Source organism: Canis aureus, chromosome 4 (genome assembly GCF_053574225.1).
Source record: "Canis aureus isolate CA01 chromosome 4, VMU_Caureus_v.1.0, whole genome shotgun sequence".
Classification (NCBI taxonomy): Eukaryota; Metazoa; Chordata; class Mammalia; order Carnivora; family Canidae; genus Canis; species Canis aureus.
In genome coordinates this window covers 54838227-54851594 of record NC_135614.1, presented here as the reverse complement: position 1 = coordinate 54851594, position 13368 = coordinate 54838227, and the positions used below count along the sequence as shown (strand labels likewise).

Sequence of the window (13368 nt, the reverse complement as noted above, 5' to 3'; positions counted from 1 at the left end):
GTCTAAATTTTTACATTTATTCATATAAACTTATCCACAATATTTTCAGATTATTGCATACTGTCCATAAAATGTATAGGAATGTCCCTTTTTCATTTCTATTATTTGTGCCTTCCTTTTTTTCTTCTTCTTCTTTATTACTCTCTCCCGTAAATAACGATGGCTTAGTGCCTAGACACATGCACCACATAAGCCTCCTAGGTCCCCCCTCAGCCCTTCCAGATCAAACACTTCTGCACACGTGATTAGCAAGCCTGAGACCTAACTGAATATACTGCTTCAGAAAGAATTAGAGTGAGTCTCCTCTTTCATTTTCAACATTAATAGTACCTACCCTATGAGAGGGTACAAGGATTACCACAGTTAAGGCTACACAGCCAGTAAATACTGGGGCTCCAATTCCACCATGCCTTTCTCTTTCTCTTTTCTTTTACACCTGAGGTTTAATTCTGCCATTTGTTAGCTGAAGTGTCCTTGGTGTAGAGCAAGTTACATTCTTAAGTCTCAATTTCTTTACCCACAAAATCATTTTTATTTTTCCAATTTGAATATACTTAGACACAAATATGAACTCAGACTACATATAGTAACTTGCTTTTATCGTATTTAGAATATCTTTCCATGTCAGTATTTTCATTCTGAATGGCTCCTAACGGATGGTATTCATAGCAGATCTTCGTGTTTGTTGAAAGAATGAATGAAAAAATCAATAAAGACCTGAAAGACATCATTCCTTGTAGTTCTGATATAACGCATTCCTGGTCAGCCCAGCAATGCCTCCCCACCTGACTCCTATCCTTTGAACATCTTCCCTTACTCACAGACCTTGGTCATGTGTGTTAAGCAAACGTGAGAAGCATCTGTCATCATTCACTCAGTACAAACAAACAGCACCAAGGCCTTCCCCAGGTCTTGTCCGGGAAACAAAAGCTCTGATCAAAAGACTATTCACAACATAATACTAAGTATTTTGAAAAATTCACCCCCGTTCTCTCCAGGAGAAAAGATTTTGTAGGCTAGAGACATAGGCAACAAGTCTCACTTGTTGAATAAAAACAAGCTCAGTATCATAAGCAGCACCTGAGTTTCTCCTGCCTACTCCCTGACTGCAGCTTCTAAACTTGAGATAAGAGTGCCACTTACTGTTAGACTAATCACATTGCAATTTGAAAACAGTTCTTAAATCTCTGGAGTCTAAATGCCAAATGAAGACAAAGGACTTATCAGGTAAGATACTAATTGACCTTTGATAGCTTACTAACTACTAGAAATTGTGCTAAGTACTTTGTAGCCATAATCTCATTTAGGCCTTAGAACAATCCTATATTTTTTATTTCTGTGGTTATTACTAGTTTTGTGAGCACACTCCAGGGTTTTGAATCCAACCACCTAGGTCATAGCCTCCAGACCAAATCCAGTTAGCTGTCCTATTTTTGTATATGCCACAAGCTAAGGATTATTTGTTTAAATAGGGAAAATCAAAAGAATATTTCATAACATGAAAACTATTTAATTCAAGTTTCGTTGTCTATAGAAAGTTGTATTGGAACATAGACACACTCATTTGCTTAGATAGTCTATGGCTGCTTTTGCACCATAGTGTATTTCAGTAGTTGTGACAGGGACCTGATGGTCCTCAATGTCTAAAATATTTACTAACTTGTTCTTTACAGAAAAAGTGGTCAACTCCTGACCTCGATTCTAATTTGGATACACCATCTGGGCAAGCCACAAAACTGAGCCTTAGTTTCATATAGAACACCTACCAACAGCAGTTTTTAAGGAAGATTAGCGCTATAAACACAGTATCTCCTGAAGATGCCTGCAGAAGTCTAAGACATAAATGCCTTAACATATTCAAAGGAAGTTCATAATTTCCATCTACAAATCTGTTCCTCCCTTAATCCAGTATTGTGTAGTGTCTTGAGTATGGACTTTAGGGTTGAAATATGGGATTCCACTCTAAGCTCCACTATGACTTTTAAATTATATGATGCAGTAGAAAGGTGCTCAAGTATGGAGGTTGAGTGCTTAGGCCTTGAAACTAGGTTTCAATCCTGGTTCTGCCTCTCACTAGCTTGGTGACCTTGGGTGGGTTATATAACCTTTTAGAACCTCTGCTTCCTCATCTGTAATATGGATGTTAAAAAATCATAATGCTTTTTTTAAAAAAATTATTCGTGAGAGAGACAGAGAGAGGCAGAGACAGACAAAGGGAGAAGCAGGCTCCCCATGGGGAGCCTGATGTAGGACTCAATCCCAGAACCCCAGGATCAGTGGTTGAGCATCTCATGATCCTGGGGTTCTGACTGAGCCACCCAGGTGTCCCATAATACTAATTTTACTGGGATGCTGTGAGGATAATAAATTTATCTATGTAAAAAGATTAGAACAGTGCTAAGCAAAGCTCTCTATATATTTGCTATAGATTTCCCATCTTATTTAGGATAAAACAAATTCCTTCCCTTAACCTTCTAAAGCCTCTAATCTGCCCTCCATCTGCTTCTCTATCTCCAACCTCTTCCCTATGTTGCAGCCAAACATGATTTCTCACCCAAATCATGCTTTTTCTTTATGGGACACTTGTACTTGGTGTTTCCAGTGACCTTAGAAGTTAGCACAGGCCTTTTCTCTGAAATACAGCACAGCACAGTTGAAACTCCCTTCCAAAGCCCTTCACAAATGTGAACATGTAAACGTAACTTGAAAAGATAGTGTGAACAAGGAATTTTGAGCAGGCAATAGGAATAAAATGAGAAGCAAGATTCTTCTGAGTGTTGTAATGGCTGAATAGTTAAAACACAAACAGACCTTCAAAAATTAATTCATTTGTTTTGTTTACCTTTCTTCCATTTTCCTCCCCATTCTCCATTTCCATGGTAACTAGACCAGTGTCAGGCAGAGGACCCCACTTTTCACTAATACAACTAATAAATGAATAGTATGGTGGAGAATTTAGGAATAGAGATTAATACAACCTGTTTATTTTTATCAAAACTTTACATGTGCTCAATTTGTAGTGGACATCTACAGTATGACAAAACTCAGCACTTCTTTTCCTGAGACGGAGACTACCTTCTCCCATGCGTGGACATTTTGGGGACTGCCAAATTCTTAACAGGATTCAGGCGCCAGCTAATTGGCCCAGCTGAAATGAGGAATGCCACTCTTAATTATTTTCCCCCTCTGGACTAGTTAATGCCTCCTTTTCCCCCTGACAGCGGTGCACAAAGATTTAAACTTGGGAACTGCTAGCAGCCATGTTCTCTATACATTCACAAAAAAGGCTGGTTTGTAAAAAAAAAAAAAAAAAAAAAAAAAAAAGAGAAACAATGAAGGGATCTGAATGGAGTTTGAGTAGCAGTTGCCCTGGAGACTCTTCTAGTCCTCTTCACAGTTCAATTTATCCTTTAATCATGTAACTGCATAGTATCTTTTCAAAAATCTGTCATTTTTGCTTCAACTAAGTTAAGCAGAGTGTACTAATACAATACTCCTTTAACTCACTGCACAGTCATCAAGAGATTTAAAACCAGTGCCAAAGCCTCACTCCAGGACAATGAAATCAAAATCTCTGGAGTCTGGGAATCGGTAATTTCAAGAGGTGCCAGGCTATTCCAGAGATTTCATTTTGAGGAATCAGTCTACCAGGAATATTCACTATAACTAGTTATGCAGATGTATTTTAACCCTCACAAGATTGAAAGACTATGACTTTCAAACTTGAAATTATCAGACTAGTGTTCTTTCATCTCATTGTAATTGCAGTTCACATTAGAACTCTTATTAATTTTGGTGAGGTGCTACCTGGACCTTCAAGAACAGATCCTCAGATCCTCCCAAAGTCAGAATTTAAGATTCCTCGTGGAATTTTAACTCCTAATCCTTCCTAAACACACACATACACACACTCTCCCATATAAATGATGTTGATTCTAGTAACATTAGATGACTCATTTAGTTTTTTCCATGCAAAAACTGAAAAGCAGTCAAAAATAAGGGGCTAGTACCCCTTAGCCTCAAAGTTATAAAATAATTGAGGTCAAAGGAAAGAAATTTTTTGGAGAGTTGCTCGTGTTATGCAATATCCAACTACCCCCCCCCAAGCAGATGGGGGGGGCTCCTCTCCCTCTTCGATTTAATCTTGAGGTTTAATCTGGACTGTGCTCCCAGAGCCCAAAGACTATACCAAACACATATGGAAAAAAATTTTGGCCAACTAGTGGCCTAATAGAGAGCTATCTACTTGGCAACAGTCTACACTCCCAAGATGTTTAAGGAAAAGGATGCATAAATGTTTCACATGAAGAATAGGCATATAGCCATATTAAACTAGACTTTGCCAGCTCTAGGACTAGAAATATACCAAACCCCTGAAGAGTGGTATACCAGGAACCAAGAACTGAGAGAAGAATCAAAAGTAGACATCTGGAAAATGTACTACCTTTGTCAGTGACTTTTTTTTTTTTTTCCTTAAGACTTATTTGAGAGAACGAGGGAGGGGGGCGGGAGCAAGCTCTGCTCCCCACTGAGCAGGGAGCCTGATGTGAGGCTGGATCCCAAAACCCTGAGATCATAACCTGAGCCGAAGGCAGAACTTAACCAACTGAGCCACCCAGGTGCCTCCTTTATCAGTGATTCTTAATCTTGAGTGTGAATCAGAACCTAAGGGCTTTTTTAAACCACAGCTTGTTGGGCCCTCCCCAACAAGTTTGATTTAGGTCTAGGGTGAGGTCTGAGAATCTGCATTTCTAACAAGTCCTCAAGTGATGGTAATGCTGCTGGACAAAACTTAGAACCATCGACCTACATAAAGAGAAAGACCAGCAAAGAAGTTCAGATACAAAGTGGAGTCTTTACAAAGACCCTGGTGGAAGAGAGGATGGACGGCAGGAAAGGAAATGCAGAAATAAAATGTCAGTGCTCAAAAACAAGCTGACTTCTCACTCATATAGTCAAATCAGCTAGGGTAGGGGTGGTTAACAAATGGAGAGCCTAGTCCTCAGTCATTCAAAGACCCACCTGACTGAACTTTTATTATTTTCAAGTGGCTTCCAAAGTTAACCCAGGTGTAGCCATCCAACCAGCAGCTGAGAAGAAAATGGAGGAACTTACAAAAAAAAATGTTATGGGGGCACCTGGGTGGCTCTGTGGTTGAGTGTCTGCCTTTGGCTCAGGTCATGATCCCAGGGTCCTGGGATCAAGCCCCGCATCAGGCTCCCTGCAGGGAGCCTGCTTCTGCCTATGTCTCTGCCCCTCTCTTTTGTGTTTCTCGTGAATAAATAAATCTTTTTTTAAAAAAATTGTTATGCAAGAGGCCTGAAGTTTTGCACTCATATTCCATTGCTAAGAGCTTAGTCCTATGGCTGTATGTAGACCCAAGGAGTGAAAAAATGTAGACCCTGGCATGGCAGCCATATTTCAGGGGAACAAGCATCTCCAATACACAATCCAATTAGTAGTCTCTGCTACTAATCCCCTTCTCATTGCAGGCTCCCAGCCTTAGCAAGTCTGAGTACAGCTTTAAAGGAAATGTATAGCTAATTACATAGACATTTTACTAAAATGAATGTAATGAAAAGTATTCAAAGGACTTATTATCTGCAAAAAAAAAAAAAAAAAAAAAACAAAGGACTTATTATCTGAGTGACTGGAAACAGGTTATGAGACCTACCCACGGTAGGAACAAGAAGCTGAGATAGTGGGTTTTCAGAAGCACTCAAGAGGGAAAATAAAATTGCTGTTTTATAAATCTATGGGGTTCCTCTCTTTTAACATGTTACACTACTTTTTTAGAGATCAAGTAAATTTTTAAGTAAAATAAATCTAAAGATTTTATAATTTCACATTTAAACAGCTTGATATCCTTTATTTATCTATCATTCTTAAATCAAATAACAAACCTACTTTTCAAAGATGAAAGCTTGCTATTACTGAGGATATCTTTAATGTTTTCTGCAACTCCAAAACCAGGATGTTTCACACAATTTCAGCACTTTGCTTTTTAAGGTGATTACTTTTAACGTATGCATATCCTCATTTGCCTATACTTGCCATAAAGTAAAATTACAGCCTGTGACATCTCATAATTGATAAAGTTAGAGTCAAGTCATTTACATGACTTCTAGTTATATCTCTTTTGAAACTCTCCAAAGCAAATTAACCATATATGCCATTTACTGAAAAATAAAAGAAAAAGAAACATCCTTCATGGTCTTTCATTCATTTCATCAATTAGGACACACAAGGCAGCATCCTTCTCTATTATCTGGTCTCTCCTATGACCTGAATTTTCTCTTTGCTGTTCACTCTGTCCAGTACAATTGTTGCTATCATCAGCATCCATTGGTTCAGTTTTTACTCTCATCCCTGCTTCAGAATGGGGCAAATCATCAGGCAAAGAAGCCAAGCAATTCTGAATCATCTCAATGACTCGTTCCAGATGCTTCTGAAACCGCTCAGCTGTTTCAAGGCGTTGACGTTTCTGCACCTCCATCATTACTCTCAATGTCTCTCTTGCTTGGTGCGGTCGGTATTCATTTATGAGATGATGCACATGTACAAAAAGCAGCTTAAGATCTTCTAGTTTCTCTTCTCGTTTTATACTCCCAGGGCTCCTTATCAAGATATCTAAGAGGTCTAAGAAATTGATAAGAATTGACATATTGAGTTTTCTCAGTTCTTTCTTATGATCAAACTGCATAGGATGAAGCCGTTCGATGCCCTGGCTTTCTAAAGGGCGGATGATAAGATCATCACATTGGAACTGATTGCCAAACATCATATAGCTGTCTTTTATTGGAGGTGGAGGCTTGGGAGCGAGGCCTTCCTGAATATTTTCATCTGTATATTCCTTGATGTACTGCATTGGAGGTGGTGGAAGGGCACTCACTTGTTGTGGCTCACCCATAGTGGAAGATCAAGAACCTATGGAAATAAGCCAAAGATTTAGAGTAGAGTTATAAAACTAACCTGTCACAGTGGGTGACTACAGACAGTATTTTTCTTATTTTTCTTTGGCAGTTTGGGGCACAGGACAAAACAATCCCTTTAGTTTCTAAAACAACATGGACAGGCTGCCATCTTTTTCTAATTAGCATTGTATCTTCAATCATCCAACTATTTCTCCTTCTTTGCTTAAGACTTTCATTGGCACACACAAAAAATATATGAAGTAAAAAAAAAAAAGAAAAAATATATGAAATATATTTTCATCTATAAATAAAATCTGGAATCCACAGCCTTCACTAATTACATCACTTTTCCACACCTCTCTATAGCCAAATTACACATGCTGTCTCCCCATCTCGTATCACAATCCTTTTGGTTTTATATTATAGATTGATTCCAAAAGCAAACACCTACTTATAAGTCTAATAACACTTTGACAAAATTAACATTGCTGTATTTCAGACAGCTGGTATCACCTGAGCTTCTTTGATGAAATGATGATCCAATTTCATACCTTTTTTCCCTGCAATGCACACTACATTTTCTTATGGACACGTTAACTTTAAACCGACCATACCTGATTTTCAAGGTGTAACACCACCATCCAACACCAAAGATGGCAAATACTACTACACTGGAGGCAGTTTTACATTCGGAATTTTGTGAGATATTGAGTAAGGGCAGCTGTGGAGCAGCCCTGGGTTTCTACCAAGCCAAGATGGTGAAAAGGATTTTTTGGAAGTGAGGTGAATGAGCAGGTTTGGTGGAGTTAGGAGGCAGTGCTCAAAGGCATCATGATCTACTATAACTTTACCAACTCATAATTCACTCCCCTGCATATTCATTTTTGTCATTATCCAAATTGGCCTCAACCTCCTAAATCCACAAAAACTATTCAAAGTCATCAACAATCACCGCAAATCAATGGATATTTTTCTAAAGTGATTTTACTCAATCTTTCATCAGTATTTTCTTCTTTTTCAACACACTTCCCTTCTCCCTCAGCTTCCATGAGCCTACATTTAGGTTTTCCTCCCATCTCACTGGCCACTCCCTCTCAATCCCGTTTAGTGCCTTTCCTCTACCCAAATTTTAATGTTATATGCCTCAGAGTGTTGCTCTGGGGGCCCTCTTCTCACTCTAAATTAGGGAATCAGAAATTCAAGTGCCAAAACTGCAGGTAACATAAACAGTGAAGCACTCTGGGACAATGATCCAGATGAATAAGCATGCCAAATCTCAAAGTCTCCAGCCATTAGCTTTCATATGGGAATGAAGACTCATTGCTCCCCAGTTTATTTCTTAAAAGAGGGCAAAAATCCAGATTTCATGCAGAATCTCTCAATTTTTAAATACTGGTAATTAGTTCTAGAAATGGTCAAGTCTTGTGAGGTCAAAAAGAACTTATCTACAATCTTTGTGGTCTGTGGGCCAATAGTTTTAGACTTCTGTTTTATATTCTCCCTTGGGTGATTATCAGTTAATTCCCTGGCTTTTAACACCATTTCTACCAGTCATTCTCAACCAAGGGCAATTTTGCCCACCAGGAAACATAGGGCAAGGTCTGGAGATATTTTTACTTGTCACAACTGGGGGATGGGGTGTTACTGGCATCTAATTGGTAGAGGCTAGGGATGCTGCCGAACACTTACAATGCGTATGACAGCCCCCAAAAAGGAATTATCCCAGCCCCAAATGTCAAAATATTGTGCCAAAGTGGAGAAGCCCTGTTCTGTGTTTATGACTCTGTACTTTCTAGCTCTAATCCAAACTGCCTGATCTCCTGGATGGCTCATAAAGCATTCAGGTTGAACCACTTGCATAAAGTCACAGATTAAGTAGTAGAGGAAGGATTCAGAACCATAGTATCTTAAACACTACTCTACATTATCAAGGATAAACAAAAAAACATTGCTTCCATCTTAGTGCCACTTACAACCTAACAAAAAAAACACAAAAATAACTACCAAGTTTTAAGGCTCCTACAGAAGACCAACAGTTCTACCAAAAATAAGTCTAAAAATTCCACACAGGAAAATTATCATAAGCAAAATTAAAAGACAATCCCATTCTTTTGGGAGAAAAATGCCTGCAAGCTAACAGGGCAAATATTGGAAATTTTATTTTGACTTTTCAAAAATTTATTTTCTGACTCCACTCCCACCGGAAGGAGGGCACTAGGACTTCAGGAACTGCCGAATACACAACTCCATCTCCAGCACCTCAACACCTAAAAGATCCTCAATAAAGGCCCACTGATTGAGTTTTTTTTTTTTAACATCCGTTTTTTAAAACAGAATAATAGACAAAAGAGGACAAGGAGGAGGGCTCGGGTGGTTCAGTCGGTTAAGCTTCTGCCTTTGGCTCAAGTCATGGATTCAGGTCCTGATCTCAGGGTCCTGGGATTGAGCCCGCATCCGGCTCCCAGCTTAGCAGGGAATCTGCTTCTCCCTTCTCCCTCTGCCTTTCCCCACGCTGGGCTAGCTCCCTCTCTCTCAAGTAAATAAAATCTTAAAAAAAAAAAAAAAAAAAAAGACAAGGGAAATGCAAATGCTGAATAAAAGCAGAAAATTATTCAGACTAATATACTTCTAAAAGCAAAGTTTTAAAAAGAATACTTTTCATCTAACGGACTATCGAGATTTCAAATACTCCATCATTCAACAAATATTAGAACACCTTCCATGCGACAGGCGCTGGATGCCAGCAGAGGTCGCACTCTCCCAGGGCAGCTCTTTCTGTCCAAGGGTCTTGCCCTCTCATGCTTCAATAAAGAACACTTTTTTGCACCACAGACGTCTCAAGAACTCTTTCTTGGCTGTTGGTTTCAAACCCTAACATCTGTCCTACGTCACAAGTGCATAAAAATGTGCACCAAGGGTGTTTAATGCAGCGAGGTTTGAAAAGAGTAGGAAAAGCCGGAAATCATCCATGACTTCATCAATATGAGGAGTGGATAAAATATTTCTCTGTAATGTAAGGCGGCCCTCGAGTAAAAGGGGTAAAACTGCTTGCGGGGAGTGGGGGGTGGAGGTGGGGGTGATAAACAGTGTTTCTATGTGATTACTACCAAAATCAGAGAATTAGCATTGATCTGGTTACTTCAAAAGCGACTGTAGAGACAGCCCAGGCTCTGCCTCACTCAAGCATTTTTAGTTGGGCGCCCGGTTCCGCGCCTCCCCACGCCACAAGCCACGAGCACTCCTCTATTCAACGTGCAGGTTCCCAGTCCCACGTGACTGGCACGCTTTAAAGCCTCTCGGCGGACGCCTGGGTGGCTCAGGGCGGGATCCGGGGATCCGAGATCGAGTCCCACGTCTGCAAGGAGCCTGCTTCTCCGTCTGCCTGGGTCTCTCATGAATAAATAAATAAAATCTTTAAAAAAAAAAAATTTAAAAAAAAAAAAAAAGCCTCTCAGTCTTCCTCACACGCCTGTCAGCTTCCTTCGCCAGAGGAAGACTCCGCGTCCCGGAGGGGCCGCCTGCGCCGCGTCGGGGCTAGCGCGTCCACGGCAACGCTCCTCATCCCGGCTCCTTTCCGCGGCCCAGGGCAGGCTCGCCCACGGAAGCAACCTGACGAGTCGCACCGATTCTGCTCATTCCTCCACCGCTTCTCTGGGGCCAACTCTTCCGAGGCGGTGTCTCCACTGAAACCGGCGCCAAGCGTCACGGCCGGTGACCGGACCCCAGACCCCCCTTCCGTGGGGCTCAGCCGACAGGAAGGCAGTCCAGGGTCCCGCCCCGCCCCCGAACACCTCCCCCTCGACGTGGCCACCAGGCTTGGGATCGCGGCCTCCTGCACCCCGCACTACCGCGGCCGACCTCAGGCTCCATCCCCGACGAGCGCGGGCAAGGCCCGGGGTCCGGGGTCCGAGGCCCGCCACGTCCGCCCGGCTCAGCACACCCGCGGCGCGGGACTGGAACTCAGGGCTCCCCCACGGAGGAAGCCCCGAGCGCGCCGCGCCGACGGCACCTTCCGCCCGGCTCCCCGCGAGCAGCAGCGAGGCCGCATCTCCGAGGGATGTGGGAGAGGAAGGTGACGGAGCGTGTCCGCGCCAGGCTTCCCCCATTCCCAGCCGGCCCTGGGGGAGCCGCGGGGTCCGGAAGGCGAGACGCACGCGGCACGAAGCCGCAAGCCGTCGCCGCCCACTTACCTCAGCCCAGGCTTGACGCTGGAGCCGCCTTCGCCTCCGCAACCGAAAGCCGACTTCCGGCCACCTCCTCCAGGAAGAAGCCCCTGACACTGCCCCTTGATTGGCTGAGAGAACTGTATGTTAGCCGCCGCTCTAGTCCCGCCTCCAACCAATACCCTGCTACTGCGCCTGCGCGTATCTCCTCGCGCCCTCGGCGGTCGGGTCGCCGGCGGCCTCGGGCGTGGGGGTGTCTGTGCTAGTACTTTCTATCAGTAAAAGCTGCAACTGGTAGCTTCGCTCCTTTGTTATCTTTTTTTTTTTTTTGGACACCTAAAATTAACTTATCCGTTTGCCTTACATGAAAATTAGAAAATGCAGATAAGCCGATTTTTAAAAATTAGATCGACTCTAATCCTACTGTCCAAAATAACATTACATTTATTTTCAATCTGGAAATATTTATGAACGAGATCGGGAATTCATAGCATTCTCAGTTTCTATTTCTTCACATTCATATTTATTTTCATTTAGGAATTGAAACATAGCTATGTTTCCAGGTAACAAAAAATGTATCAAAGTTTTTGGGAGGTAATTTTCAGAAGAAGTAACAAACTTATAAATTCGTGGAAATCTGACGAGAGCATACTGGACATAAAAGAAAATTGTTATTCTGATAAAAGTTTTCAACTTTGCCTCTAAAATAAGATTACTTGGTTTCATTTTTTAGAAAAGAACGGGATTCCGAGTATATGCAAAAGTAGGGGGCGCCTAGGTGGCTGAGTGGGTGAAGCCTCTGCCTTCAGCTCAGGTCGTGATCCCAGGGTCCTGGGATCAAGCCCTACTTGGGCTCCCTGCTCAGCAGGGAATCTGCTTCTCCCCCTCCCCTCACACTGCTCTTGCTCTCTCTCTCTCTTCCTCCCTCAAATAGATAAGATCTTTAAAAAAAAAGTGTACTCATTATCCACCTTCAATCTATATCTACCCATTAGATCTAGACATTATTTCGTTTTAATATACACGTCCAAAATAGGACTCTCATTTTCCCCCATAAGGATACAGATGTTATATCATTTAAAAATAAGTTAGTAGAGGTGCCTGGGTGGCTCAGTGGTTCCGTGTCTGCCTTTGGTTCAAGTAGTGATCCCAGGGTCCTGGGATCAAGTCCTGCGACAGGCTCCAGGTATGGAGCCCGCTTGTCTCTCCGCCTACATCTCCGCCTGTCTCTCTGTGTCTTTCATGAATAAATAAAATCTTTTTTAAAAAAAATAAAATAAATTAGTAATTATTTAAATTCATCAAAATCAAGGGCACTTAGGTGGCTCAATTGTTTAAGCTTCTGATTCTCAATTTCAGCTCAGTTCTTGATCTTGGGGTCATGAGACAGCCCCATGTCAGGCTGTGTGCTCAGCCTGCAGCCTGCTTAAGATTCTCTCTCTCCTGCCCTCTGCTCCACACCCCCCCCCCCTTACCTCTCTTAAAAAAAAATCATAAAAATCAAGTCCTTATTTGGATAACAATTGCTTCAGGATCCAATAAGCCTTTGTAACTGGCTGATGTGTCTTTCAACTACCTTTAATCTTTGATTCTAAAGTTTCTGTTAAGTAACAGAAATTTAACCCAGTAAATTTAAGAGATCTAATTGGATTTTTTAATCTATTCATCAATTGGGCAAAATCCCATCTAGCAAGTAATGGGGAACTCCAAGGATTTGTGCCAAGTGGAACATTTTTCTAGAAAGGAGGGTGGAGCAAGGAAGTTATTAGCAAAGGAAAGGTTTGTTTCACACAAGGTCACAATCCTTGAGGGGGAAGAGCAGGGCCTTATTTTGAAGATTACCTCATCTTCCTTTGGGAGTGGGGAACAATGGCCCGTGCCATAGATTACCTCATTTGGTGCTGATCAGAAAATTCTAGATTGATTGATTTAAAATTCTACTCTTGGAAAGGTTGAAACTGCAATTAAGTCTTGGTTTGCTATCCTGGGGTGGTTTTCTTTCTTTCTTTTTTTTTTTTTTTTTAAGATTTATTCACTTATTTTAGAGAAAAAGAGAGCATACATGCTCACGTGAGCAGGGAGAGGGGCAGAGTGAGAGGGAGAAGCAGACTCCCCACTGAGCATGGGGCCTGTCGAGGCTTGATCCCACAATCCTGAAATCGTGACCTGAGCCAAAACCAAGAGCCAGACACTAAACCAACTGAGCCACGTAGGCACTCCTCTATGGTTTTCTTTTTAATAGTCTTTTCCATCTCCATACCACATCAGTGTATTTGTTGAAGAAATCCATT

The 13368-nt window shown here is 41.8% G+C and overlaps 1 protein-coding gene across 6 annotated transcripts; it reads right to left on the bottom strand.

Annotated features, from left to right (window-relative positions):
- Nucleotides 1-5833: 5833 nt before the first annotated feature.
- Nucleotides 5834-11241, bottom strand: MED7 (mediator complex subunit 7). Of its 6 annotated transcripts, none has more exons than XM_077895731.1 (2): nt 11105-11241; nt 5834-6927 (listed from the first exon to the last, which is right to left on the bottom strand). In XM_077895731.1, exon 2 carries the CDS (start codon nt 6908-6910, stop codon nt 6209-6211), a length of 702 nt encoding a protein of 233 aa, XP_077751857.1. In that variant the 5' UTR covers nt 6911-6927; nt 11105-11241; the 3' UTR covers nt 5834-6208. The 6 variants fall into 6 exon arrangements, with proteins under 6 accessions (XP_077751857.1, XP_077751861.1, XP_077751860.1 ...); XM_077895735.1 differs by lacking the exon at nt 11105-11241 and adding an exon at nt 10773-11021; XM_077895734.1 differs by lacking the exon at nt 11105-11241 and adding an exon at nt 10380-10680.
- Nucleotides 11242-13368: the final 2127 nt, after the last annotated feature.

What these genes read in the sequence shown, in the direction of transcription:
- MED7 (XM_077895731.1), bottom strand. Translation starts at nt 6,910, where the DNA reads ATGGGTGAGCCACAACAAGTGAGTGCCCTTCCACCACCTCCAATGCAG.